Below are 25,757 nucleotides of genomic sequence, written 5' to 3'. Positions count from 1 at the left end.
TGGGGAAAGCGAGCAAAGTCTTGAATCCCTATTACATTTTCATGAAACAACGCTGTGCCCTTTTGTTTTGGGGCTTTGAGACACCCCCCCCCCCATTTTTTTTCTTTGACATCTTATGCTTTTCCAATCCATGCTTAGGGAAAATGGGCTTAAGCTGTCAGTTGCTTTGACTAATGTATAGGATAGGCAAAGTAAAACATCTTGAATTTCTTCTATATAATCTTCTCATCTGTTAACTGACAGGTCTGGAGTGTTTTTATTTTCATTCCTGGGACAAGCGTTCTAATGCAATTCTTTCCTTTGGAAATCCGGAAATCTTTATGTATGCTTATAGGGGGGTAAATTTAGCTATGGTTAGGATTGCAGACTCACACAGTTCGGTGAGAAATACTTTAAAAGTCAATATGTGTCCATAAAATTATAACTTGAGATCAGTTAACAGGCCTGTCTGATGTCACTGACAAATGAAAACCAACTATTTTCCCTACATGAAGATATTTGCAATGACTGAGTCTAATTTGCTACAAACACATGGTACTAATCTATAGATCCCATTTGATCCCATTGTGAAATTAATTTTAAAGCTGCATGTGTAATTGTCCATGGTCTGCTGTGCAACGTTTGTATTTAAATATCTCTATGAAGAAAATAGCTGTTGTCTGTCCCCTTGCTTGGGTAAAGAGTGCATTATTTCCCCTAAAAACTGGACTTTATATATTCTATCATTTTATTTTTAGCTTAACTGTACACAAATTGCTCATAACAAGGGCTATGTGTGCATACAGAATTCATAGTAAATGTCCTTAGGAATTTCCTCAATGAAGAGATATCTCCGCCTCATTGCCATCCCACATTGTATTTGATTGGTTTTTCAAAGGTTGGAGTTGTCAACATCAACAAAGGCTGCACTTCATTATGATTGGCTTTCTCATTAGCCTTTTAAAATAGACAGCTTTGTAGTTCTTGATCGTTAGCTTGTAGTTACATCCTGTTTTCTTTTTTATTATGAATTTTAAAGTGGTGCTTTAATATTGCTAATTCATTGCTAGCTTTCTGTCAGAAGTATGTTTGTAAAGCTAACTGTAATATTTACACATTTTGTTGATTTTGTTTTTCACTCTACAGATTAGTTAAAAACAAAATAACATTATTCAAATGTAAAATTAATTTGCAAAAAGTGGAATTGTCTAAACAGCTAGTTAAATTGGTTTTAAAGGTAACAGTATCCTCTTAAACCAGATATAAAATGTGATCTATGTATGGGTGTAATTTTAATAAAGCAATTTAAATAAAATTCCCATAATGCTAACATTTTCTGTTATTTTGAAATGCATACAAATTAATAAATGCATACAAACTGACATTTTCATCATAATCCATTAATTTTACTGGAAAGTACTTCCAAATCATAGGGAGAGAATTTGGAAAATTATAGTCAGTTCTAATTATATTTACTCAGAAGTATTCCAAAGAGAGTGGCATTTATTCCGAAGTATTTTAGCATATTTTTTGTTTTAGATACTCTATGAATTTACAGATTATATAAAGTAAGTAAATACTGAATCAGTCATGTTTATTCTCATGGAAAGTTTCTCCAGGCATGACTGAATTCTTATCCAATGTTCTGCCTATTCTGCTGCAAGTGGTTGCTAATTAAAAAAAAATCAGGTTTAGATGGCAAAGAGAAAGTGAAAAAGTCTACTCTGCTGGGCTGTAGATCTCAGTGGGGTGTTGTCCAAATAGATTCTGGGAGTATCTAATCTTATGTTTTAGTCATAGTGACTTATATATTCCTTCTACTATCAGAGCAATCTTCCTCTCAGTATCAGTTTGTAGGAAATAACTGCTCAGTTATTACAGCTTTCATATCCTACTTCTGGAGCTTCCAAGGGTGTCCAAGTGATCCTGGTGGGGAACCGAATGCATGATTGCATGAGTGTAGCTTCTTCAACAGGGAGATTCTTAAAATGCAACTGATCCCCTGTAAATAGCTCTCTATCAATGACAAACACCACCAAGACAATCTGGTGTCATCCGGCAGAGCTTCATTTCTGGATTGCAGTTTATTCTATGTAACAGTATGGTAGCAATCAATGAAGGGATTTTTTAAAAAAATTCTATAAAACTGAGTTGTATTGCACTTGATTATATTCTCATTAATTTGTTTTGCTCTTTTTGATGTTTGAGAAAAATGCATGGTGTATCTTATGTACAGTATACTCATGGGCCTGACAGTAGGGAGAATATGAAATGGGATTATTATGAACTGAGAATGTGGCATTGAGTTTAATGAAGCTTAGTTCACCTATTAAAATATTTTATTTAGTCAGAATAGGATGAATATATTTGTTTTCTGCTTTTAAACCTTCAGAAACTGAAAATTTGTTGAGGCTAGATGTGTTTCAGAAGGAGACCTCCCTTTTAAAAAAATGCTATAATGGGAAAGGAGGGGAATACTGGATGTTGTGACCAACACCTGCTTTCAATTCAAAGTGACCTTGATCTGTTACAGTAGTTTGGTTAATTGCCCACAGCATCTTGCAAATTGAAGCTCCTTAGTTTTATGACTCATTCCACTTTGTTGTTCAGGCTCACTGTGAGTACTTGTATAAACATAACAGTATTTTGTGAACTGCATTAGTTAGATTACCTAGTTTACTGAATGGAATGATTTGATGGAAAACAAATCAAATAATAGTTTGAGATTTCTAGTGCTCCATTGCTTTTAGGAGGGTCCTATTCATTTTTTTTTCTTTTTGTACAAGTATCACTTAATTATCTCCCAAAATTTAACATGGACCTTCCCTAATATAGAAATTGTATCTTGGCAAATTTGATGTGTTACTCAAAATAATAAAATTACAGATGCAATAAAACTTAAAAATGGCTTTTCATATGAAAAGCTTCACATCATTTAAAAAACTTATATCTGTGGTTTTTTCCCCTTGCTAGACAATTAGGATTTTTTTTTTTTTGCAAATCCAGACACTGATTTTGATTTATTGTCTAAAGACTGACCCCAGTTACGGGTTGTACTCCCAATTAGATTTAAGTAGGATTTACATAACCCCAAACTACTACAATCACTCTTCTGTTTTTTCTATAATATTTCAATTGTGTTTTAAGGTTCTGGTTTAAGATTTTTGTTAAACAAACTTTTTTTCTTAAATAATTTTGAGTTGTTCACTTTTTGTTGATAAATGAATTCTATAGCTGAATATATTTAGACAGGACAGGTTATATTTCTAATGTATTAAGCAATGTACTATTTTATTGATTAACCTGTCTGTATAGGTAGTCCTCATTCAGTAACCGTTTGAAATTCCAACAGCCTTGAACAGGGCAACGTAGAATTGTTTCTTATAGCTGTGACATTCACAGCATCCCCGTGGGTGATAGATTCTGATTTGGATACTTGATAACTGGCTCACATTTACAATGGCTACGTTCCTCAGTCACATGATCACCATTTGTGGTCGTCTCTGCCAGCTTTCAGCAAGCAAAGTTAGGGGGGAAACTGGCAGAGGGTTGCATATGGTGATCATGTGATATCTGACAAAAATTAATACAAAAATATAAGAAATATTAAATAATATAATAATAATAAAAAACAAAAAACACAAAGGGCAACTCGATGGATCACTGGGTCTTTTTCTGCCATCATATTCCTCGTTCTATTTACCTGAAAGGAATATAATGAGCAAAATTACCGGGTGAATATACATTTGTAAGAATGAATGTCATATATGGCCACTTGAGATCCTGTAGGAAAAGTGGGATACAACCAATATGAAGTCATGAATAAATACAAAATAAAAATATAAAATGGAATAGTAAATTTGTAGTATTGCTTGTAATTTAAGGCAAACAGAAAACTATAAAACACTGCCTTTTGACTAGCCCAATAATTTGATATTGTAAGAGTTTTGGGGGGAAAATATCAATGTCTTTGCTTATAAGATACAATTACAGACTTAGACAAGTTGATTTATTGACTAGTATATATTCACTTATTGGACTCTTAAAATATAGAAGTGATTATATGTCATACAATATAGAAAAATAATTATTGTAGAGTTTCTGTTAAATTGCTGAACCTCTATATAGCAATCAACCAGATCTCAATCATGAATTCTTTTCAGTTGAGAACTGACCTGATAGGAGAGCTGAAGATCCATGGCTCTCATTATTCCATCCTTAATTACTTCCTAGCTGCCCAAAATGAATTACGATGATAGGGAAAGGAAGGCTGGCTTCTTGGCCCCAGGCACATATAGAAATAAAGCTTTTCTAATTTCAGAATCTGTTAAAAGCATTCAGTGAGCCATCATAAAATATTCAGTTCTCCACTTTTTTCCATTATTTGTTTAACCATAATGTGTTAGGTGTGTACCACAGCTAATCAGGGCTGTTCTCTTTACTGGAATTGGAGCTCCATGTTAAACACTAGTTAAAGATTAAAGTTTTATTAAATATCTTGGAGTTTTAATATAATATATAAATATACATATTCTCCTGTTCACTGCTTGGAGTGTCCAAGCAAGGGTTAAATTCTGTCCTACTGCCCAAGGACTGGATTGAAATTCTTTGGCCACGCCTTCTGGCTCTTTCTAGCCTCAGTTTTTCAATTCAATCCAAGCCCATCAGGACCTATTTCGCAGCCTTAGCTGAATTTTCTCTGATACTTTAATTTCTAGTCGAGTAGTTTATTTTTTTCCTTAATTTTATTAGTTAGTTTATAGTAGTTTTGTTTTCGTTCCTTGCCTTGCCCATTTGGAGCTAGATCTTCGCTCTGAACTGAGCGGATTTCGCCCTCACTTTGGCTATCTTACAACATTTACAATTTACAATATATGACATCTCCCAATCTATATTAAGTCAGAGGTTATTTCTTTTACAGGAATTGTATATTATAGAAGTAGCCTAAGTCAACATGCCAGTGTAATGGAAATGTAGTTCCTCTGATTTAATTGTTATTTCAGTGGATTGGGTTAAAAGATTTTCAGTTTCAATTTTGAAACACAGGAAAAAGCCAGTACTCAACATAGAAGCATTTCATATACAATTTCTATAACAAATAATAGTGGTAAATCTTAAAAGTAATTAGAGTCAAATAGCAGTAGACTTATATACCGCTTCATAGGCCTTTCAGGCCTCTCTAAGCGGTTTACAGAGAGTCAGCATATTGCCCCCAACAATCTGGGTCCTCATTTTACCCACCTCGGAAGGATGGAAGGCTGAGTCAACCCTGAGCCGGTGAGATTTGAACCGCTGACCTGCTGATCTAGCAGTAGCCTGCAGTGCTGCATTTAACCACTGCGCCACCTTGGCTCATATATATGCGAACTTTCACTGAAGTAAGTACCACTGAATATAGTAGAACCTATTTCTACAGTAATTTGCAGATGATTAAAGATTTGTCTATTAAAAATAAGAACAGCTGAAAATTGTAATACAATACATTGCATTTTAATATTATTAGAAACTGCTGAAAATTGTTAAAATGTCATCATACTTTTTGGATACATTGGTTATAGAGTAACGTCAAAAAATGGTATGTGGAAATGAAGCAACTCTGAAAGTCTAAGGTCTGTCATTTTAATTTCAAAAGGATTGTTTTCTTAAACTCTAGTAAAATGTATTGGAGAGGAAGATAGTTCTGATAAACTAAGTGTAATTAAGTGGACACCATACAAATGAAAGTACAACCCCCTCAAAAGATGTTGAGGAATAAATTGCTGAAGTTAAGTAATTTGGAAAGAGAGGTCTTGCTCCTGTGTTACAGAAATGCATTTGGGTGAATGTTCCCTATATATTTCAGTAATCATCCAGGGTCTTTTTAAAATGTGCAGTATATCCATAGCCACAGTTCCTAGTTTTTACATATTACTAATATCTTTTCTTTACAGCCAAACACATGAAGTATAATATTAATATGTCAACTTTTCTATGACAAACTTTGTTTGCATTGACTTGGTTGAGTCTCAAATTCCTATTTCCTATATTTATATATATATATTCATTCATTTGTAGATTTTCACGGGTACAGGTATGCAGGTATTGGCGTATTCGGGTCTTTTCCCATGTAAGATTGAGAGTATTTTAGTGATATTTCGACGAGGTTCCACCTGCGAGTGGGACCTCGTCGAAACATTGCCAAGATATTCTCAATCTTATACGGGAAAAGACCCGAATACGCCAAGACCTGCAAAATACATAGGACAAATGAACAGGAGAATAAATGCACGCATCGCAGAACACAAGAACGCAGTAAGAAAAAAAGAAAAAGTTCCTTTTCCAGCACCTTAAAGCTACAGGACATGAAATTAATTTTGAAGGAACCAAATTAATCTCCAAAACTGAACACTTCAACAAGAGAAAAATTATGGAAGCTATCGAAATAGAGAAACACGCCCACAACATGAATAAATGTGACAATACCTCCCGCCTACCAGACAGCTGGAAACCAACCCTAGTCAACAAATGAGCCCCACCCACCACCCAGGCCGTTACAACACAAAACAACAACAGACACACAGCCAGCACCAATCAGCACCAATCTACCAATCATGATACAACCACACAACCAGTCAATCCACTTACTGAAACAAAGCCAGCACTCCACACACCCCCACTAAGATTTATAAAAAGACGGCAGCTCCGACCATGCTTTAAGCCGAAAAGTCCAGCATGAAGATGGCGAGTGAGACCTCGCCGAAACATTGCCAAGACAATCTCAATCTTATATGGGAAAAGACCCGAATACAACAAGACCAGCATACCTACACCCATGAAAATCTACGAAAACACACACACACACACACACACATATCAGACCTTGTAGATAAAGGGTTTGTGTGTGTGTATATGGGAGCTGTGTCCTTCCATTATTAGAACAAGAATTGACAAAAATTATTATTTTTTGTTTTGTGACCCTCTGATTGGTTTAAATGAGATTTAGGCACTGTAAAAAATGGGAGAAATATATGAAAATTATCTCCCTTGGTCTAGTGAAAGAACTATTTATTGGGTTAAAATGCTTTCATATCAAATATATCATTGAGTAGAGATCATGTGATTTAAGATCATGGCATCTGGCCCTCTCAATTCCTGGCAAATAAATGGGGAAGAAATAGAGGTAGTGACAGATTTTATTTTCCTGGGATCCAAGATCACCACAGATAGGGACTGCAGCCAAGAAGTTAAAAGATGCTTGCTCCTGGGGAGGAAAACTATGGCAAATCTAGACAGCGTATTAAAAAAATCTAGGCAGCATACTAAAAAGCAGAGACATCATCCTGCCAACAAAAGTACGTATAGTCAAGGCTGATGTTTTTCCAGTTGCAATGTATGACTGTGAAAGTTGGACCATAAGAAAGGCTGAGCGCCAAAGAATTGAGGCCTTTGAACTATGGTGCTGGAGAAGACTCCTGTGAGTCCTTTGGACTGCAAAGCAATCAAACAGTCCTAGAGGAGATCAACCCTGACTGCTCTTTAGAAGGGCCAGATTCTGAAGATGAAACTCAAGTACTTTGGTCACCTAATGAGAAGGAAGGACTCACTGGAGAAGAGCCTAATGCTGGGAAAGATTGAGGCAAAAGAAGAAGCGGACCACAGAAAGTGAGGTGGTTGGATGGAGTCACTGAAGCAGTTGGCGTGAGCTTAAATGGACTCTAGGGGGTGGTAGAGGACAGGAATGCCTGGAGGAACTTTGTCCATGGGGTCGCAATAGGTCTGACATGACTTTGCAATTAACAGCAGCAACAACAACATCATTTATGCTGCAAAGGAAAGTTGGACTATAAGATCTTCAAGGGCCCTACCAGCCCTATGTTTCTAAGTCTTGCTGGTTCATTTTTCATTATAAAAATTAGATTTCTCTTGAAGATTGCTATATAATTTGTGTGTGTGTATGTCTGTGTGTAATACACGTTACGTCAAAACATGTTAGTGTTGTAGATACAATGGTACCTTCCCCCACATTGTCCCTCCTTTTCCCAGGACATATATCTTGATGTCTTGGGATATACATTACCATCCACCTTTTTAAAAACAAAAATAAAAATATTCACATCACATTATATACTTTTTTTGGCAATTATACCCACAAGCTGCCCCCTCAGAATGAAAAAAAAGTTACACAAATATATTTTATAAGCTTTTCTTGCTTACATAAGGTGAGTTTATTCTAATACTTTAAAGACATTTGCTATAGTAACTTGCATAAGCAAATTCTTTGTGTTCTTTTATTATGATTTCTCTACCCCATGCTTAGGATTCATCATTCATATTTAAAAGGATATAGTTCATATTTTATTCTATTATTTTATTTTCAGTTCATTTAAACTTATTTTGTTTTTTATGGGCATGAGCCACGTAGATTAAGTTCCGGGTGGCAAATAAATATAATAATATTATTCCTCAAAATGCTACTAAAACTTTGTCACAATAATATTATTATATTTATTTGCCACCCGGAACTTAATCTACATGGCTCATGCCCATAAAAAACAAAAATAAGTTTAAATGAACTGAAAATAAAATAATAGAATAAAATATGAACTATATCCTTTTAAATAGGAATGATGAATCCTAAGCATTGCTATTTAACAGGGTGCTTTTAACAAAAATGTATCATTTGATATATGCATATATACATTAATGCCCTATGAAAAATAAGAGAGAAGGCTTGGAAAGAGAGAGTGAAATATAGACATGCAAACTATTGGTAACACATAGAAAACGCCATTCTCATAACAATTAAATGAGCAACTTTTTTTCGTAGTAGGAGACTTAAAAAAATAGAAACATCCTGTAAGAGTTGCAAGGAGTGTAAAGTCATGATGTTACTGAATGGACATAAGCAGAATATTCAGTGTTTGGGGTGTAAGTCAACTATCTGTTTTGCCCTTTAATATTTCAAAAAAGAGCCCCAAATTTAGGTCTTGTAGTTGGCATGGACAGCCACCGAAGAGAGGCAAAAGAGAATAAATAATGAAATCTGTTGGAATGCAAATTCCCTTTTCTATCTATATTCCAACCATTCTTCCTACATTTTTTTGTATTTATTCCTTTATCTGGTTGTGGTAAAACATAATTACTTGGTGTAGTAAGTCTCTGATCTCTAACAACAATATACCTGGTGGTTGTTGTTTTTAAATTGTACAGTACTTGCTACTTTACCTTTCATAAATTTCTTAGTGATGTAGCAATTTAAAGTGAAAACTCTTATTGTTTAGTCATAATTGTTCACTTTATGTTCCTTACCATATTTTACTGTTGTCTAAATGACAAGAATCTTCCTTGAATAGTATCTGAAACTCTGGTTGGCTGCAGGTCCAATGGTGCAGTTAGAAAGCCTTCTCCTGAGAGTTAAGAGGGTCCTGTAAATACTGGTTTGTCTGAAGTAAGATTTGATACAAACCATAGTAATTATCTCCAGTTTTGGTGATTTTCCCTTTCAACACTTGTGCAACAGCAGATTCTTTGGAGAGGAAGACAGACTCAGAAATTTACTGCTAATCATTCTCGATAACCACTTTTAATATCCCTATATAAAAATGGTTAATTTTTATTTTAGAGACTGCAAAACTAAGGTTAAAGATCCAGACTTTTTGGCATCATCGTACACCTGTTTTTTTTTGTGGGATTTACTAGACCTTATAAAGTTTATAAGGAATGCTTCAAGAAACATGTTGGTGCAAGTAAAGCACTCTTCCTTAAAATGTTGAAGCAAGCAAAGCGTCCCTTTGTCAGAAGATTCAATGCAATTGCTTCAAGGTTCCTGGATTTACCTGCCTTTTATGTGCAAACACAGACAACCCTTTTGCCAGATTTGCTGACAAAGTAAAGCAGGTGTGTATACTCATGCAGGTGGAATTGACCTGAGGAAACTTTCTTAATTGACTGAAAAATGAATGCAGTTGTTCATTCACAATATTTTGCTTTCTAATTACCTCTTTAACTGTTTTTCACAGGCTTAGAATTTACAAGTTAGCACACTTTTTTCATTTTATTTCTGTGTTGCATATCACAGAATTTGTCATTCTTCCTGAAGCATAAATATTAGCTATCTTTACATGCTGCAGTGAAATACAAAATCAGTACTTTTACTGTTCTTTGGTGTTGGTCTTTGCATATTAATGGATATTAATGCACTTGTTTTGCATTGAGGAATTGAACTACAGTAGAAGTATTTGTCTTTATTTTCTAAATAAAGTTTAATAAAATATTTTATTCTCTATCTACAAGCATTACAAAAATAAAAATCTCAATCTATAATGATTAGAAACTTTTCCATTGCTATCCCTGTAGACTGGCAGTGAATTGGTTATAAATTATGAGCAACTTTTTGGTAACAATTTCTTAAGTAGTTTACTAAAATAAGGAACTGTATTAAAGAGAAATGAATTCCGCTTACAAAGTAATTACTTGTGAATTGGAGAAAGGATTTGGGCTTATGTTAACCTTAATATACCAGTGATGGCTAACCTTTTCCCCATAATGTGCCAAAAATGGGGGGAACGCAGGGGGGTTGTGCACGCACCCATAATTCTATGCGTGTGAGCCCTGCCTTCCCCACACTTTTGGCATGCGATGGACCCAGGCTCCAGAGGCTTTCTAGAAGCCTAGGGAGGGCAAAAACTGCCTCCCTCACCCCCTGGAGGCCCTCCGGAGGGCAAAAACTGGCCCTATGAGCAACCAGGAAGTCCTTTCTCGAACTTCTGGGTTGCCTGTAGGGCTGTTTTTCACTCTCCAGAGGCTTCAGGAGGCTTCCCTGAAGCCTCCGGAGGGAGAAAAATGGCCCAACACGCAAACCGGAAGTCCAAACTTCTGGTTTGCGCTTTGGGTTGTTTTTTTGCCCTCTGGAGGCTTCAGGGAAGCCTCCGAAGAGTGAAAAGCAGCCAAAAATGAAGGCCGAAGTCAGCTGGCCAACGCGCACAAGCGCACTGGAGCTGACAGGGCAATGCCTCACGGGCCCTAATAAATGGCTCCTCATGCCACCTGTGGCACTCGTGCCTTGGTTCACCTTCACGGGAATATACCATAATAAAGGAAGATAATATTAAAGGAGAAGACTAAATCTAAGGCCCTGGAGGTTCCCATAGTAGATGCTCCTGTAGCGGCCTTGTCAGCATCATCCGTCATGATGGGTTCCCCAGAGGAAGCCCTCCAGCCGGAGGACAAGAGATCAGAACAGATGTTAGAGAAGGGTCATCAAGCTGCCGCATGGGTGGTAAAGGCTTTCATTGTGCCCCCCTTTTTCAACAGAGCTTCATTGCTCTGGTTAAAGCAACTACAAAATAGGATCCCCCCTGGTGATACTTGGTCACACCAGGATATTAATAAACTGAAGGCAGCAATGGAGTTCTCAGCAGATGCCTCCCTGAACACAGCGATATTTGCATTCAAATCCATTGCCTCATCTATAGTGACCAGATGCCTTCTTTGGCTCTGCCAGTGGCAAGTGGACATGAGACATAAGTAGAGACTTGCATCTGTCCCCTTCACCAGGGAACGGTTGTTTGGGAACAGTTGTTTGGGAATTCCATAGAACCACTTCTGGTTGAGTCCTGGGACAAGTGCAAAATTCTGTCATCCTTTTATTGACATGCTGAGGCTCATCCTTATTTTTGTTGCTCATCCTTTCGAAGGTTGGATGAGGGATTCAACCTCCCCTGTCAATAAAGATAGTTTCCCTCCCAGACATGGACATCAGCAGGACAGGGCGGGTAGGAGTGGCCTATTTTTTCCACCTAAGAGATCCTGCAGAGCTTGTCCCTTTTGCTGTCAGAAGTGACTGCCTAGCAAACCTTCTCATTGGGGGCCGATTGGCATTCTTCGCCAGCCAATGGGGAGGACATAACCATGGGTGCCTGGGTCAAGGAAACGGTCAAATTTGGCCTCTCCCTGGAGTTCCTCTCCACCGCCCGAGGTTTTTCATCAGGAGGTGCCCCATATCACAGCACCAGGAAAAGCGGTTCCTCGTGGGATCAGCAATCCAACATCTATTGGAAATTCAGGCAATCCAGCCGGTTCCAGAGGATTAACAGAGTCGGGGGTTCTACTCCCTCCTGTTCATCATTCCAAAGATCTTGGGGGATTGGAGGGCAATTTTAGACCTCAAGCATCTGTACCGTTACATTATCTACCAGTGAGTCAAGATGCACTCGCTCTACCCTGAGGGTGTCAAAAGGGGCGACTTCCTCACATCAGTGGACCTCACAAAGGCATACTTGCACATGCCCATCCTTCCTGCCCACAGGCAGTTCCCGCTTTTTCTATGCGGGGAACCATTACCAATACAAAGCCCTGCCCTTCGGCCTTTCCTCAAACACTCCCAGAGTGTTCACCAAGCTGCTTGCAGAATTAGCGGGGCATCTCTGCACCATGCCAGTGTGGATCCAGTGCTATCTGGACAACATCCTTCAATCCAGATCAGGACAGGCGGAAAGCTTATGCTTCAAGTTCTCCAGGAGTACGGGTTTTCAAAAACCTCACCAAGAGCCACCTCACCCCAACGACTCACCTGCTTCATCTGGGAGCAATCATAGACACCATGGAGTGCATGGTTTACCTCTCCCAAGAGCGCCAGTCCAGTCTACAGGTGTTGGCAGACTGTGTATGGAGAGTACGTCAGGTACCGCTGCTCCAGCTCTCCCAGTTACTGGGAAAGATGGTTTCCTGTTTTGCAATTGTCCCTGGGCTTGGCTCCACAGCACATGCCTCCAGTGGCATCTCCTACCACTTCAGATGGCCAGCAGGAGCTGCTCGTCAGACAAGGTACAGGTATACCACCAGAGGTAATCTGGTCCCTGGGGTGGTGGTTGTCCCCAACCATCTTTAGGGGTTGCCAGTTCAGGGAGCTGGACAGCCTGATGTTGACAACAGATGCCAGCCTCTTTGGTTGGGGAACACACCTACAATTGAGGATGGTGCAAGATCAATGGTCCCAGATGGACCGGAGCCACAACATAAATTGGCTTGAACTGTGGGCAATCCATCTGGCCCCCATCCATTTTCAGGACAATGTGGCAAACAGGCACATTCTGATCCTCACGGACACGGCCGCAAAGACCCATATCAACTGCCAGGACGGGACCTGATCCCGGTACCTCATGCATGAGGCTGAACAGCTTCTGTCCATAAAGGCAGAACACCTCGGGGGTGGCAAATGTACAGGTGGATTGGCTTAGCCGAGCTCCAGTCGATCACGCGGAGTGGTCCCTGTATCCGAACCTGTTCCAGGAACTGACAGAACAATTCGACCTTCCAGTAGTTGATCTCTTTGCCACCCCAGGCCACAGCCAGCTACACAGGTACTACACCAGATATGCAGCCCCAGGAGCAGAGGGAGCAGATGCTCTCCACTCCAGGACTACTGTATGCCTTTCCTCCTCTTCCACTCATCCCAAGAGTCATCAGGAAGATGCTTGAGGAGGAGGCAAAGCTCCTGCTCCTGGTGCCCCACTGGCACAGAAAGCCTTGGTTTGCAGACTTGGTGAACCTTTCTGTGACTCCACGCTGGAGGATCCCTCCAACCAAGATTTCTTTAAGCCAGGGGTCTCTGGTTTACTGGACCCTCAGTGGCTTCAGTTGACTGCCTGGTGATTGAGCGGAGGGTCCTGAGCGAGGACAATCTGTCTACCAAAGTCATCAGGACAGTCCAGGCAGCAAGACAATCTTCGACCAACCGCATATACTGTATAACACCACTGGGAGAGCCTTTTGCCATTGGTGCTCAAGTAAGGATCTTGTTCCCACAGAGGCTTCCATTCCTCGAGTCCTGGATTTCCTCCAGGAGGGACTAGATAGTGGTTTGTCCCCTAATATTCTCAGGAGACTGGTACCGGCCCGGGCTTCAGTTTTTACATGTGGATCTCTGGAATCTCTGGCCCACCTTCCTTTGATCTGACAGTTCTTATGGCGTGCTACCAACCTCAAACCCCCGGTGGTTCACAGATATCCCACTTGGGACATTACCAAGGTACTGAACTCCCTCACCGTGGTCCCCTTTGAACCCTTGAGGACTACCTACCTCTGCTCCTTTACTTTTAAGATGGCGTTCCTCATGACCATCACATTGGCCAGGCAGGTTTCAGAACTGGCAGCACTGTTAGTGAGACAAGACCTCTGTGTATTCCATTTGGACAGCGTGGTGTTACGACTGGACTCATCCTTCATTCCAAAGGTAAACACCTGGTTCCACAGAGCCCAGGAGCTTCTGCCCTGAACTAGTCCATCATCTGGAGCAGAAGTAACACACACTAGATGTGAGGAGAGCCCTCTGCATTTATATCAGGAGGACCTCTTTTCTCCGATGCACAGAATCTTTATTCGTCTCCTTTCAGCCAGCCAGGGTGGGCAACAAGGTGACCTCATCTTCCTTGGGACGTTGGATCAGGTACTACATTGCAAAAGCCTATGAATTGCAGGCATTACTACTGCCTAGACATATTACTGTCCACTCTACCAGGAGTGCGGCCATGACTGCAGCATGGGCAACGCAGGCCTCGTTAGAAGAGATCTGTCGAACCTGGACCTCTCCATCCCCATTTATTTGCCATTATAAGTTGGACACCTTCCCCCTGGCAGAGGCTACCTTTGGCAGGCGGGTGCTGCAAGAGAGTACACACAGTTCATGGGACTTCAGAACGGACAACGGCCCACCCGTAGAACAGCCAGGCTTTGATATGTTCTATTCCTGGATGCTATCTCCACCACTATGGAGAATGGGCGTTGGTCTTACCTGATATACCTGTTCTCTGGGAAGTGGAAATAGCATCCAGCCCCACCCGGATATGTGTCCGTTCCTGAGTCTGAGAGGAGACATTTCTTCAGCGCCATATGTTAGTCTGCCGTGATGCCTTTGTCAAAAACTGGGAGGAGCTAGCAGAGGAGGCATGTCATCACAGCTTGCAGACTCAGTCCAATTGGATGACAGATGGAGTAAACTCATTCCTGGATGTTATCCCCACCTCCAGAAAACGGATGTATCAGTTAAGACTAACGTCCATTATAATAATGCCTTATATTGACAAGAGTATTTGGTTTGCTAAAAGAAAGCTTTTTTCTTGAGATTGAACAAATTAGACAGTATATTATAATGTGATTAATATATATTTCTACCTGTACAATAATTTGCTTAACATTTTATAATTATTGTGAGGTTTGGCTTGCGTTACAAAACATTATTTCAGAATTAATCATTTTTAATCTGCTCTGCAAGTTTACAATCTTAGTAGATGTCAAGAAAGAACACTTAATAAAAACTTGAAATAAAGCATAATATAAATTTGTAAATACAATACCGTACTGTTCATTAGTTGTATGTTTAGAAAGACACAATGGCTTTTTATCTAGTGTTCTACTTAGTCATACTTTATTAGAAATAAGGAGATCTGAATTAACATTAAAGTAGTTACAGGTTCTAGTGTTGTGTAGCAATTTAGATTTGAAGGTGAAAACATCATCAAGAACACATGTGGGTGATGTTTTTAACTATATCCACAGTATTCCAAATCACCTTTTTCCCTTTGAAACTGGATCACTGCACCACCATTAATAGATTATCTCTTGGGAAAGCTATGAGAGAATGCAGATTTGCAACCATATCTTTCATTCCATCAGCAAATAGCTTTGGTTGTATCATAGACTTCTCACTGAACTCATTTCATGAGCAAAAGCTAATCCTCAATCTAAACCTCAACATTTTAGCCTTTCACTTTCTTGTAGTATTAAAAAAAAACGGTATCTCCTTTGAGTAGTTCTTTGCTTTGTTTGTTTGTATTTTACTGTTAATAAGGAGAAATATATCTCTTTCTAGGTATATAGTGAACTTTGATGTTGTATGCGGCCAATCTGGTTTATAGTCTTTGCAGTTTCATATTGGTATAGTTGGGACAGACCCATGTTGTAGAGTTACATAGAGAAGCCATCAATCAGTTTCCTGGGTTTATGTTGTTCCAGAGCTGCATCTTTACAATTATTTCAAGGTATGATTGGATTTCATAAATGATAACCAAGATATTGTATTGACTAATTGCATATTAGATATCACACAGCAGAACAAAACTATTTTATTAAAATATTCAGATAATGTTTATAGAAGCACACATAAACATGGACACACAGGACATAAATAAAACATAGATATTGTGGAAACAGGTAGCACTTTTCCCTGCTCCATATAAAATGTATGCAAAAAGTCACACCAGAAACTAGCTTAATGTTCTTATTTACTTGAACCATGATATTCTTATAACGAAAACAAAATGCCTGCAATCTATTTCTCCATCTAGTTTGCCACAAAATTCCTATTTTAATTGCCCTTTTTCTTTTGAGAAGCTAGGAATGCTTTGATATGAAATTGCTTTCACCAATTGTTTTCACTTTCTAAGAATGCTGAGCTCCATTTAGATTCAGAGCTATTTTTGGAAATACATTTTCAGTCAAAGCTTTGAATAATGCTTACATGATTGGATGGGGCCTGAAAAAAGCTAGGTTCTAATTTCATTAGATGAATATGAGCTATTGGCTCATTAGCAAGAATAGAATTGTTTTCATAAAATATGCTAAACTATAACACATTATGGTTGGCTACAGTAATGAATGGGGCTGTGGCTTCGCATTACGTATGCACTTGTTTTATTATTTGATTCTTTCTCATTTACAAGGTAGATTAGTAAACCATGGAATTTGCTGCTTGAGATATTCAGAGGAAAGTACAGAAATGTATTTTTGATTCATATCAGGTAAGACCAATGCCCCTGCTCAGAATTCGGAGTATGCAGGGAGATTGCTATAAGTAATAAACGCTGTTCATACTCACTCTTATTGTTGATAATGATTTATTTACAATTGTTAGATACATGATTAGACAATATAAAATGTTAATTTATAAATCATATTTTGGATTATAATGGCCCCCACTCTTAACACTCTTCCGGAAGGCGCTGAAGACCTGATTCTGTCAGCGGGTCTGGGGAACCTAGACGGGATGGAGCCCATTAAATGGCTGGTGTGAGGTTCTGTCACCAATTTCCTTTTAATTAGAGCTTACATTTAACATTTCAAATGAATAAAGTTGCTATCACTAAATTTAACTTCTACATACATTCTGTCTTTTTGCCTTATTTTTTTATAATTTGATAAAAAAAGACGTGATTTAGTAATTTGCTTTACTATAAAACTGTTCCAGTATTGGGTAGGATTATTATAGGAGATAATAGTTTTTTGTGAGTTGGTTCATAGTTAGCAATGGTAATTTGCAGCAATATCTTACACTATATCTTTTGAAAATCATGAATTTAATCCTTGCTTTATTGTGTAATAATAAGTTTTTAATGTCAAAGTTATTTTAAAAATGCTAATTTATTTGAGGGTTTTTTTACTTTCAACAATCTCATAGAAAATACATATCCTAGTAAATATAGATTATATACTTGGTGTAATCCTTGATTTAAGACCACAATAATTGAGCCTCCAATTTCTGTTGCTAAGTGAAACAGTTGAGTTTTGCCCCATTTTACTATCTTTCTTGCCACGGTGAATCACTGCAGTTGTTTCATATTGTAAATCTTTTTATTATTATTTCATAATATAAAATACAAAAATATAAAAACAAATAGCAGGACACTCAGGGGAGGGGAAGGGGAGAAAAGGGTGGAAGAAAGGAAAGGAAAAAAAGGCATTGACATCCGACTCCTTCTGTTGCAGTAGAATAAGGCATTAACATGGAACCTAAACCTTTTATTTTTCCATAATAGTATAAACTAGCCATTTCTATAATAACAAATCAATCTAATCAGTAAAACCCAAAGTACACTTGCTAGTAAATTAGTAACATGATTATTAAATTGAATCTGGCTTCCCCATTGACTTTGCTTGTCAGAAGGTTGCAAAAGATGATCTCATGGACCCAGGATACTATAATCATCATAAATGTAACCAGTTTGAACACCTGACTATGACGATGCTGCAATGGTAGTAATTGTGAAAAAATGGTTGTAAGTCACTTTTTTCAGTGCTGTTGTAACTTCGAATAGTCACTAAAACAGCTGTAAATCAAGGACTACCTGTATAGCATATACACTTATCTTCCTTTATGTATGTTTAACTTTGGGAATTCTCTCTGTGTCTTCATGTGCATTAAAAAAATTGAATGGGTATATTGTGTGAAGCAGTCTAAATTGTACTGTATAGGGGTATATAAAGGATTCAAAATATTCAGTTTCTCTGAAAAATCGCCCTTGCACAGATAGGTATATTTGTGGTATTAGAGTTCATGTCTGATAGAGTGGGTGAAAGGGATTTGTTTTAAAAATAAACCTTGGAATTATTTTTTACTTTGAGAGGGAATGTTTCTACAGTATGAAGAGAGAGATTTAGACCTGTTCTTTATTAATATTTTAAAATATTTTAACTTTTCAATTTATTGATTGCTAGATGTGCTGTTCTGCAAGAGTTTCTGTTTAAGTCTGTTTTGTTATTTCTCTTTACATTGCAGAAAATGAACATCAATCTTTGCTTTGCTCATTCTTCACACATCTTTCTTTTTTTCTTTTTTTGCCAAGTATCTTCTTCTTACCACATCTGTCTTGGGAAAAAACTTTATAATAGTCAGTTGCTCTTAAAGTTGCTTTTTACAGTGCTTGCCCACACATATTTATGTTATTTATTTGTGGTTTTAGAAGGGTGGGTAAATAGCTTCCCCAGACTTTTATCTCGAAGATATTTTTAATTAATGGAACCGTCAAGAGCTTAGGTCAGGCCTTTGCTTTATGCTTTATGTTATCTGGATTCGGCCTCCCTCCCTTCCCGCAAAACTTAACTTACATCCTGATGTGGAAATGCCTGAGTAAGATTTTTATTTCTCAAAGATTGTCCTAAATTTAAGGACAAGCAGTGTATCTCCCTGTCCTAAAAGGAAACATCCCCGAAATTTAGACTTTTTCTATTTGATAAAAGAAAATATTGCTTTTATAAAAATAATGTGCTTTTTTTTTAGGAACATCATTTGCAAAGAGCAATCTCGGCACAGCAAGTCTTCAGAGAAAAGAAAGAGAATATGGTTATTCCAGTTCCTGAAGCAGAAAGCAATGTCAACTATTACAGTCGTCTGTACAAAGGAGAATTTAAACAGCCAAAGCAGTTCATTCATATTCAGCGTAAGTACAGCATTAACTACTGTTTGTTTTGTTTTTTTAATTGCTTGTCAAAACCACAGAATGGGAAGGAAGGTATTTTGAGAGAGATTTGAACGAATGCGTTTAAGAGAAGGAAGTTATGATTAAATTCACGTTGTAAAGGAGCAATCTGTTTTCTTATTTTTGTGGACTAAAGTACTTACACATCAAATTTCTAAATTTTATGTTCTGATATTCAGAAAATTGGTTTGTCTTACTTATACTTGCTTGATCTCAAAAGCCATGTAGGATAACCTGCTTAAGGTCTTTCTGCACATTTCCTGTTTGTTATGAAGTCAGATAAATTTTCTTAAACAATTCCTACTTGTTATGAGGCAAGTAGGAATTGTTTAAGAAAATTTACCTGACTTCTAGTCTGTTGTCCTTTCAATACTTCTGAAGATTTTTTGGGTCTTTTATAGCTTTAAAATTAGTTTTAATATTGACATTTCTGCTCTGATATCATTTTTATATTATCCTGTCCTATTATATTTTGTGTTATTGTTGTAAAAGAATTCAAAACATCAAGGTTCATTAACAGGTAATATATGAATGATGCATGTACATATTAATGACGAGTAAAAACAGTGTATTTCTTGTCTGCTTATCTTTTATCAATTCTGCCATTAATGACCATCCATTTAGAAAAAATGGGAAGCCCAAAGCTAAATTTTAGTTCTTAAACGGGATAACCGAGTAACAAAATATTTTGCTGATTATGTAAGACAATTGTGATGTTTCTGTGAGTTTATTTTTTACATGAAAACTTCTTTTAGCATTTTTTACTCCAAATTCATGTTACAATTTTAATTTAGAGTGGAAGCGGTAGAAGCCAAAAGAATTAATGATTTGGCACTGTCCAGTAAGAATGGTTTTAATATTTTAAGCCTTAGAATAGGCTTACTTTTAAAACAAAAATATGTAAACTCAGTATTTCAACACTGGATGGGGTGAGTAACATAAATCATAGCCTATCACACAATAAACTTGCCAGGTTTCTCTGCTGTCAGAAGCTCGCTATGCTACATGTCAGATATATCCTTCTCTAGAGTTGCCAGCCTATGGCATACACTTCACCAGAAGTATTTGCTTTCAGATATCGCAAACTTTAGAAAAGAGGCCGAAATGCATCTGTGTCCCAAAGCCTTTGTTCATTTAATGAAATGTATTCTAATTTTTGTTTTTAGTTTTATTTGCATTGATTTCATCGCTGTTTGATATTCATATTCAAAACTTTTATAAAAAAGGAAGGTAGATATAACTTTATTTATTTAACCATGATATGGGTGGCATTTAAGATAGGATATAAATTCAATAATAAATACAACATTTTAAAATCAGCCTTTCCTAAATGCCAGTAAAGAAGTGATAAATAAAGTGATCATTATAAGGGTCACTTGGTTGTGTTAAAATTATGATATGATTTTCTCCATTCTCTGTCGTAATTTATTCTATTGTTTTGAAAATGTGTTTAAAACAGTCTACTGACTTAGGGTATTAAGATCCAATATCTCACCACTTGGTTTCTTGTAAATGTTTTGCAAACGGTACCTTTTTTCATTGTATTAATCCTAATAATTCTTTCTTTAGTAAAGGTATTATTTTTCCACAGTTTTTAATATCTATTTTTCTGCAATTCAGGTGCTCTGTGGCTCTGACATATTTAATCTTTCTTCCCAGTGGTGGAGGGAATGGCTTGACCAGTAATAAAAATATGTCTTTTGTCTCCAATACTTGAACTAGATAGCCATTCCGCCCCTCCCCTCCCAGCCACATGTAGTTCATTAGCATACTTATATCCATTTAAGTATGCCATTTTAAATTAAACTATTTTTTCTCTGTGTTTCAGCCTTTAACCTGGACAATGAACAACCTGATTATGATATGGACTCGGAAGATGAAACATTATTAAATAGGCTTAATCGGAAGATGGAAATCAAACCATTGCAATTTGAAATTATGATAGACAGGCTTGAAAAAGCTAGTTCTAATCAGGTATCATGAATTCAACACCCCTTCTTAACTCTTCATTATACCAGTTGCAGATAAAACGGAATTCTTATTAATTTTGCTAAATGTGGATGCCTTTATTTACAATGCATGAATAATTTCTTATTACCAGAAATGCCAAATATACATCCTTCATACTATAGAAAGAAATTTAAGAAAAATATTATGACATATAAATTATTCAAGGAGTACTTGTATACATCCGTTTTCCTGGGGAGTTTTCCTTTCTTTGCTGCTATCCCCTTTTTCCACTTTGTGTATATCTCTATCTACCATAATATTTAGAGGCCTTGACTTGTGTGTGGAAATTGTTCACTTTGAGAGCTATTTCTTATACCACATAGTAGCGTTTCAGACAAGAAGACAAGATGATTTTAGGCAGGTAGTGATTTAGGCTAGTATGGCTGTCGTCCTGTTGCAGCTTTGATGAATGCAATGAGAAAGCGATGATTTCCATAAATGTTATATTTGAAGTATTGGAAAAACATTATTTTACCTGTTATTTCCTTTTTTGATTAATATATGTACATTCTCCAGTATGAACTTCATCTCAAACTTCTATATCCAAATTGTCTTGAATTATTTGAATTACTCCAGAATTCAGTGTCTGTTAATTCTATTTTAAATAAGTTGATGTAGAAAAAGACCCACATAACTTATGAAGCTAAACATTTTATTAGATGTTATTCTAATAAAATGAAACACTTAGACACACAAATCCTCAGCTTCCTGATATTGTCAAGTGGTAAAAGAAAAAAGCTGGATCCTTGTGTTGTAGAAAGCATATAAAATGAGACCAGGTAGCATGAATGGAAAAGAGTGTGCTGAATTGATTGTCTTATTTGTATTCATATCGCCATTGCCTTTTATAATATAAATACAGGTGTCCACTCTTTGGATTGGAAGTTATTTACTTTAATCCAATCGAATGTTTACATATCAAAATATCTAGAATACATATTTGCTTTTAAACGTACATATCAGAAAGAAAGGAAATGAATTACATTTTATGTAATATTTTAATGCAGGATACAGTAAAATGTACATAGCTATTATAAAGTGGGAAGTCTGGTCTTTCAACTGTGAATTAATTTTCCATTCATTGATCATTTACATTTGAAAGAATAATTGTAATTATGGTGGTCAATAGATCTCAAATGCACACCAGTACAAAAAAAAACCCTATATTTTTTCAGGGGTGGGTTTTAGCTGTTTAATAGGCCTTAAGATGGCTTAAGATACCTAAAATCAATGAATCTGCCGTTTGAAAATTAAGAACCAATTCACACAATTTATTTTTGCATGTAAGACTGTTACCTTTCAGAATTCATGACCACCTAGAACACCTGGGTGTTTAATTAAAAAAGATAACAAAAATAAGCAGATGAAATTATTTTACTTTATCTTAAGAAATATTTTCCTTGAAATAGATTACCAAGTCATCTTTAAAAACTATTGAGGGAGGATGAATGTGAGTAATAATTCATATCAGCTCGAAAATTTGACTTTGGGAATAGATAAGATAGTCTTATTAGAAAGACTAAGAGTTGCAAGATAATTAGTTTGAAAGGTTTTCTGGGTAAATTCCAATCTAAAGTTAATTACATTGAAGTCCCAGTGATATAAATAGGTTGTAACTAACTGAAATCTCATGTATTGTAATGGGAATTAGAAAGGACTAATTTTAGGTTGATCAGGGTACATGGGGGGGTTTCTTCCATTTTTGCCATAGCGAAAAAGCTTCCTAGAGACTATTTCTCCTGCAGACTTACTTTTATTTCCACAAAAGTGTAATACTTCATTCTTTCAGTGTTTTCCCCCCCTGTATCTTAGTTTGAACACAATCTATTCATGAACATCGTGATTGTCTTTATAATAATTTTACATATGAATAAAAAAGTTTTTAATAGTCTAAATACTGTAAAAATGCAGTAACACACCTATATAAAATGAAGCATTGACATTTCAGTTCCTTCCTTTTTCCTTCTTCAACAAAAAGAGAAAATGATTTAGCTAAAAATAGATTTTAAAATACTCTGAACACTATAGACTATTCTCTGTTTACAAAATAATATTCACTGAAGGATTTATGTGTAGAATTCAGGACAGATCTCATATGGACTAGAAGTCTGGAGCCATATTTGCTATAAATTCTAAGGCATTCATACATGCACTATTTTCATGATATAATATTCAAAAGTACTTGGTAAGCTTCCTAGAAGAATAAAATAAAATAAAATAGGCAGTAACTCTTGAAAAAGCATCTTTGACATAGGGAAAATTAAATGTCTTAATTTAAATACTTGAGAAGCTGTGGATAAAATTACAGTTATTTGGTGCACATTTAAAATTGTAGACAAGTTAGGTTTTGGTTCTTGATAATTTATATGCTTTTTGATGAGGGTAATTATATTGTATTCAGTTGTGTTATTCCAATGAGCACAGTAGTATTTGCTACTAGAAATATGACCAATTTCCTTGTGTGTTTTTTCTTTTAAATTTGCCATGCAAGAGCTGTGGAAGATGTATCCAGGGGATGTACGATATGCTATACATGCATTAACACAGTTGATATAATACATTTCTCTGGATGTATCTGTAGTTATGGGTACATGAAGAAATTTTGGAGAAATGTATTATATTGACTGTGTTTTATATACATACAATATTGATTCTACATTTCTTCATACAAAATTCACATCTTGAATTATTGTGATGAACAGCTACTAAAATCTCTAATGTGATTGTTATAGAAATATGGTTTTTGTATCTTTTTCAGCTTGTAACACTTCAGGAAGCTAAGTTGCTGCTAAATGAGGATGATTATCTTATTAAGGCTGTCTATGACTACTGGGTAAGGAAACGTAAGAACTGCCGAGGGCCATCCCTCATCCCCCAAATCAAACAAGAGAAAAGAGATGGTTCTACCAACAATGATCCTTATGTGGCTTTTCGGAGGAGAACTGAGAAAATGCAGACTAGAAAGGTAATTTTCGCAATTCAGTAGTTTTCCAGTGTGTCGCTATTGAAGAATGGACCCAGATGTCTACATAGCAGTGTGAAAAACTCACTACAAACTGCAGCAAGCATTTGGTTACAATTTATTGCTGCTAAATGTGGTGTAACCGGTTACTGAATTTAGCGGGCAATTTACCCCCCAGAAAAGTTGCATGTTGTTGTAGTTGCTTTGTGTGTGCTTTTTAAATGTTGCTTACACACTAAATTACTATCTATTTTGAGAACTTATCTCCTATTAAAAGCTGTGCAACCTGTATAAAAGTAAATAAATAAATAACACAATATTCCCTAGAAAATCATTTACTGCTTTCAATATGTGGGTTTTTGTAGAGAGCTACTATGAGAATTCAGTGTCCCTTTATTTAATTGTAGAACATTTACCCTCATATTTTCCTGGTGGATCAGACTGCACATAAAACATTTGTTTTATAGATAGCAGGCAATTTTATATCCAAACCACAGTTTAAGGTGCAATACTATTTTTACCTTTTCTTTGAAAGGCAAATTAATTTATTAAGGCGTGTGTTAAATTACTGCATGCATATATATTCAACAAGCACACACACATATGAATTTTAAGAACATGCATAGAGACCATCAGTAGGCTGTTGTTTAACATGTGCTTTTGTTGAATGGAATTTGTGAGAAGGTGATGCAAGAGGGGTTTATTGTGATAGCCATAGGTGTTGGCATACCTAGGCCAACTTCTTTAATTGCCCAAATGTAAGATTGTGGAACTCATGGGATACTGCATTGTAGTACTGAAATATTTCTGTGTATTTATTGTATTTTTATGATTTTGGAGATACTTGGATTTGTATATTCATGACTCATTGTATGAATTCATGAGATGCTTTAATTTTAAAGCAGAATTTTAAAAATTGATTTCCTTTCTCAAATGGCAAGTATAGTATATACATGGCAGAGAAATCCATAGAGCTTGTGAAAAAAGACACACTGATACAAACAGACATAATTCTTTATTTAGTATTTCAATTCACCAGACAGGTACTTTTTACATATTTGTTCATTAAAGATTGGACTTGTAAGTGAGTTCCACAAAGAGAATATTTCTCTCCTAGGCAGGATGATTCTCCTGAATTCTGGTGATTCTTCCCTCCCTTCCCAGACTGGCATTTCCCATTCTGCATGATTTTCTAGCCCTAGAAAACACTCTGGTTGTCTCAAGAAACTGGAATGAAGAATGACAGCTCTGCTTCTAATGTTCTGGCTTAACCCCTCCAAATATTCAATATTATTAAAAGACATATGAAGTCAAGTTTAAACTCAGGTTGGCTACATCTTCCAGATATGTTTTTCAATTAAGATTTCTTAATCTTAATTCCTTTCTAACAGAATCGGAAAAATGATGAGGCCTCTTATGAGAAGATGCTGAAACTAAGACGAGAGTTCAGTAGAGCCATAACAATTTTAGAGATGATTAAGAGACGAGAGAAAACAAAACGAGAGTTATTACATTTGACATTAGAAGTTGTGGAGAAAAGGTAAAACTTTTTTTGAGTTAATCATTCTTATCAAGAA

At 36.5% G+C, this 25,757-nt stretch overlaps 1 protein-coding gene across 1 annotated transcript in view; it reads left to right on the top strand.

Annotated features, from left to right (window-relative positions):
• EPC2 (enhancer of polycomb homolog 2) overlaps nt 1-25,757 on the top strand; it is a 45,259-nt gene that overhangs the window by 1,055 nt on the left and 18,447 nt on the right. The window contains exons 2-5 of the mRNA XM_032216070.1: nt 19,010-19,169; nt 21,037-21,182; nt 23,977-24,183; nt 25,572-25,720. Coding sequence (XP_032071961.1) covers nt 19,010-19,169; nt 21,037-21,182; nt 23,977-24,183; nt 25,572-25,720 — 662 coding nt within the window. The remainder of the gene's footprint in view (nt 1-19,009; nt 19,170-21,036; nt 21,183-23,976; nt 24,184-25,571; nt 25,721-25,757) is intronic.

This window comes from Thamnophis elegans, chromosome 1 (assembly GCF_009769535.1).
Source record: "Thamnophis elegans isolate rThaEle1 chromosome 1, rThaEle1.pri, whole genome shotgun sequence".
In the NCBI taxonomy this organism is placed as follows: domain Eukaryota; kingdom Metazoa; phylum Chordata; class Lepidosauria; order Squamata; family Colubridae; genus Thamnophis; species Thamnophis elegans.
Note: the sequence above shows the minus strand (reverse complement) of the source record. Positions and strands in the feature narration are given on the sequence as shown.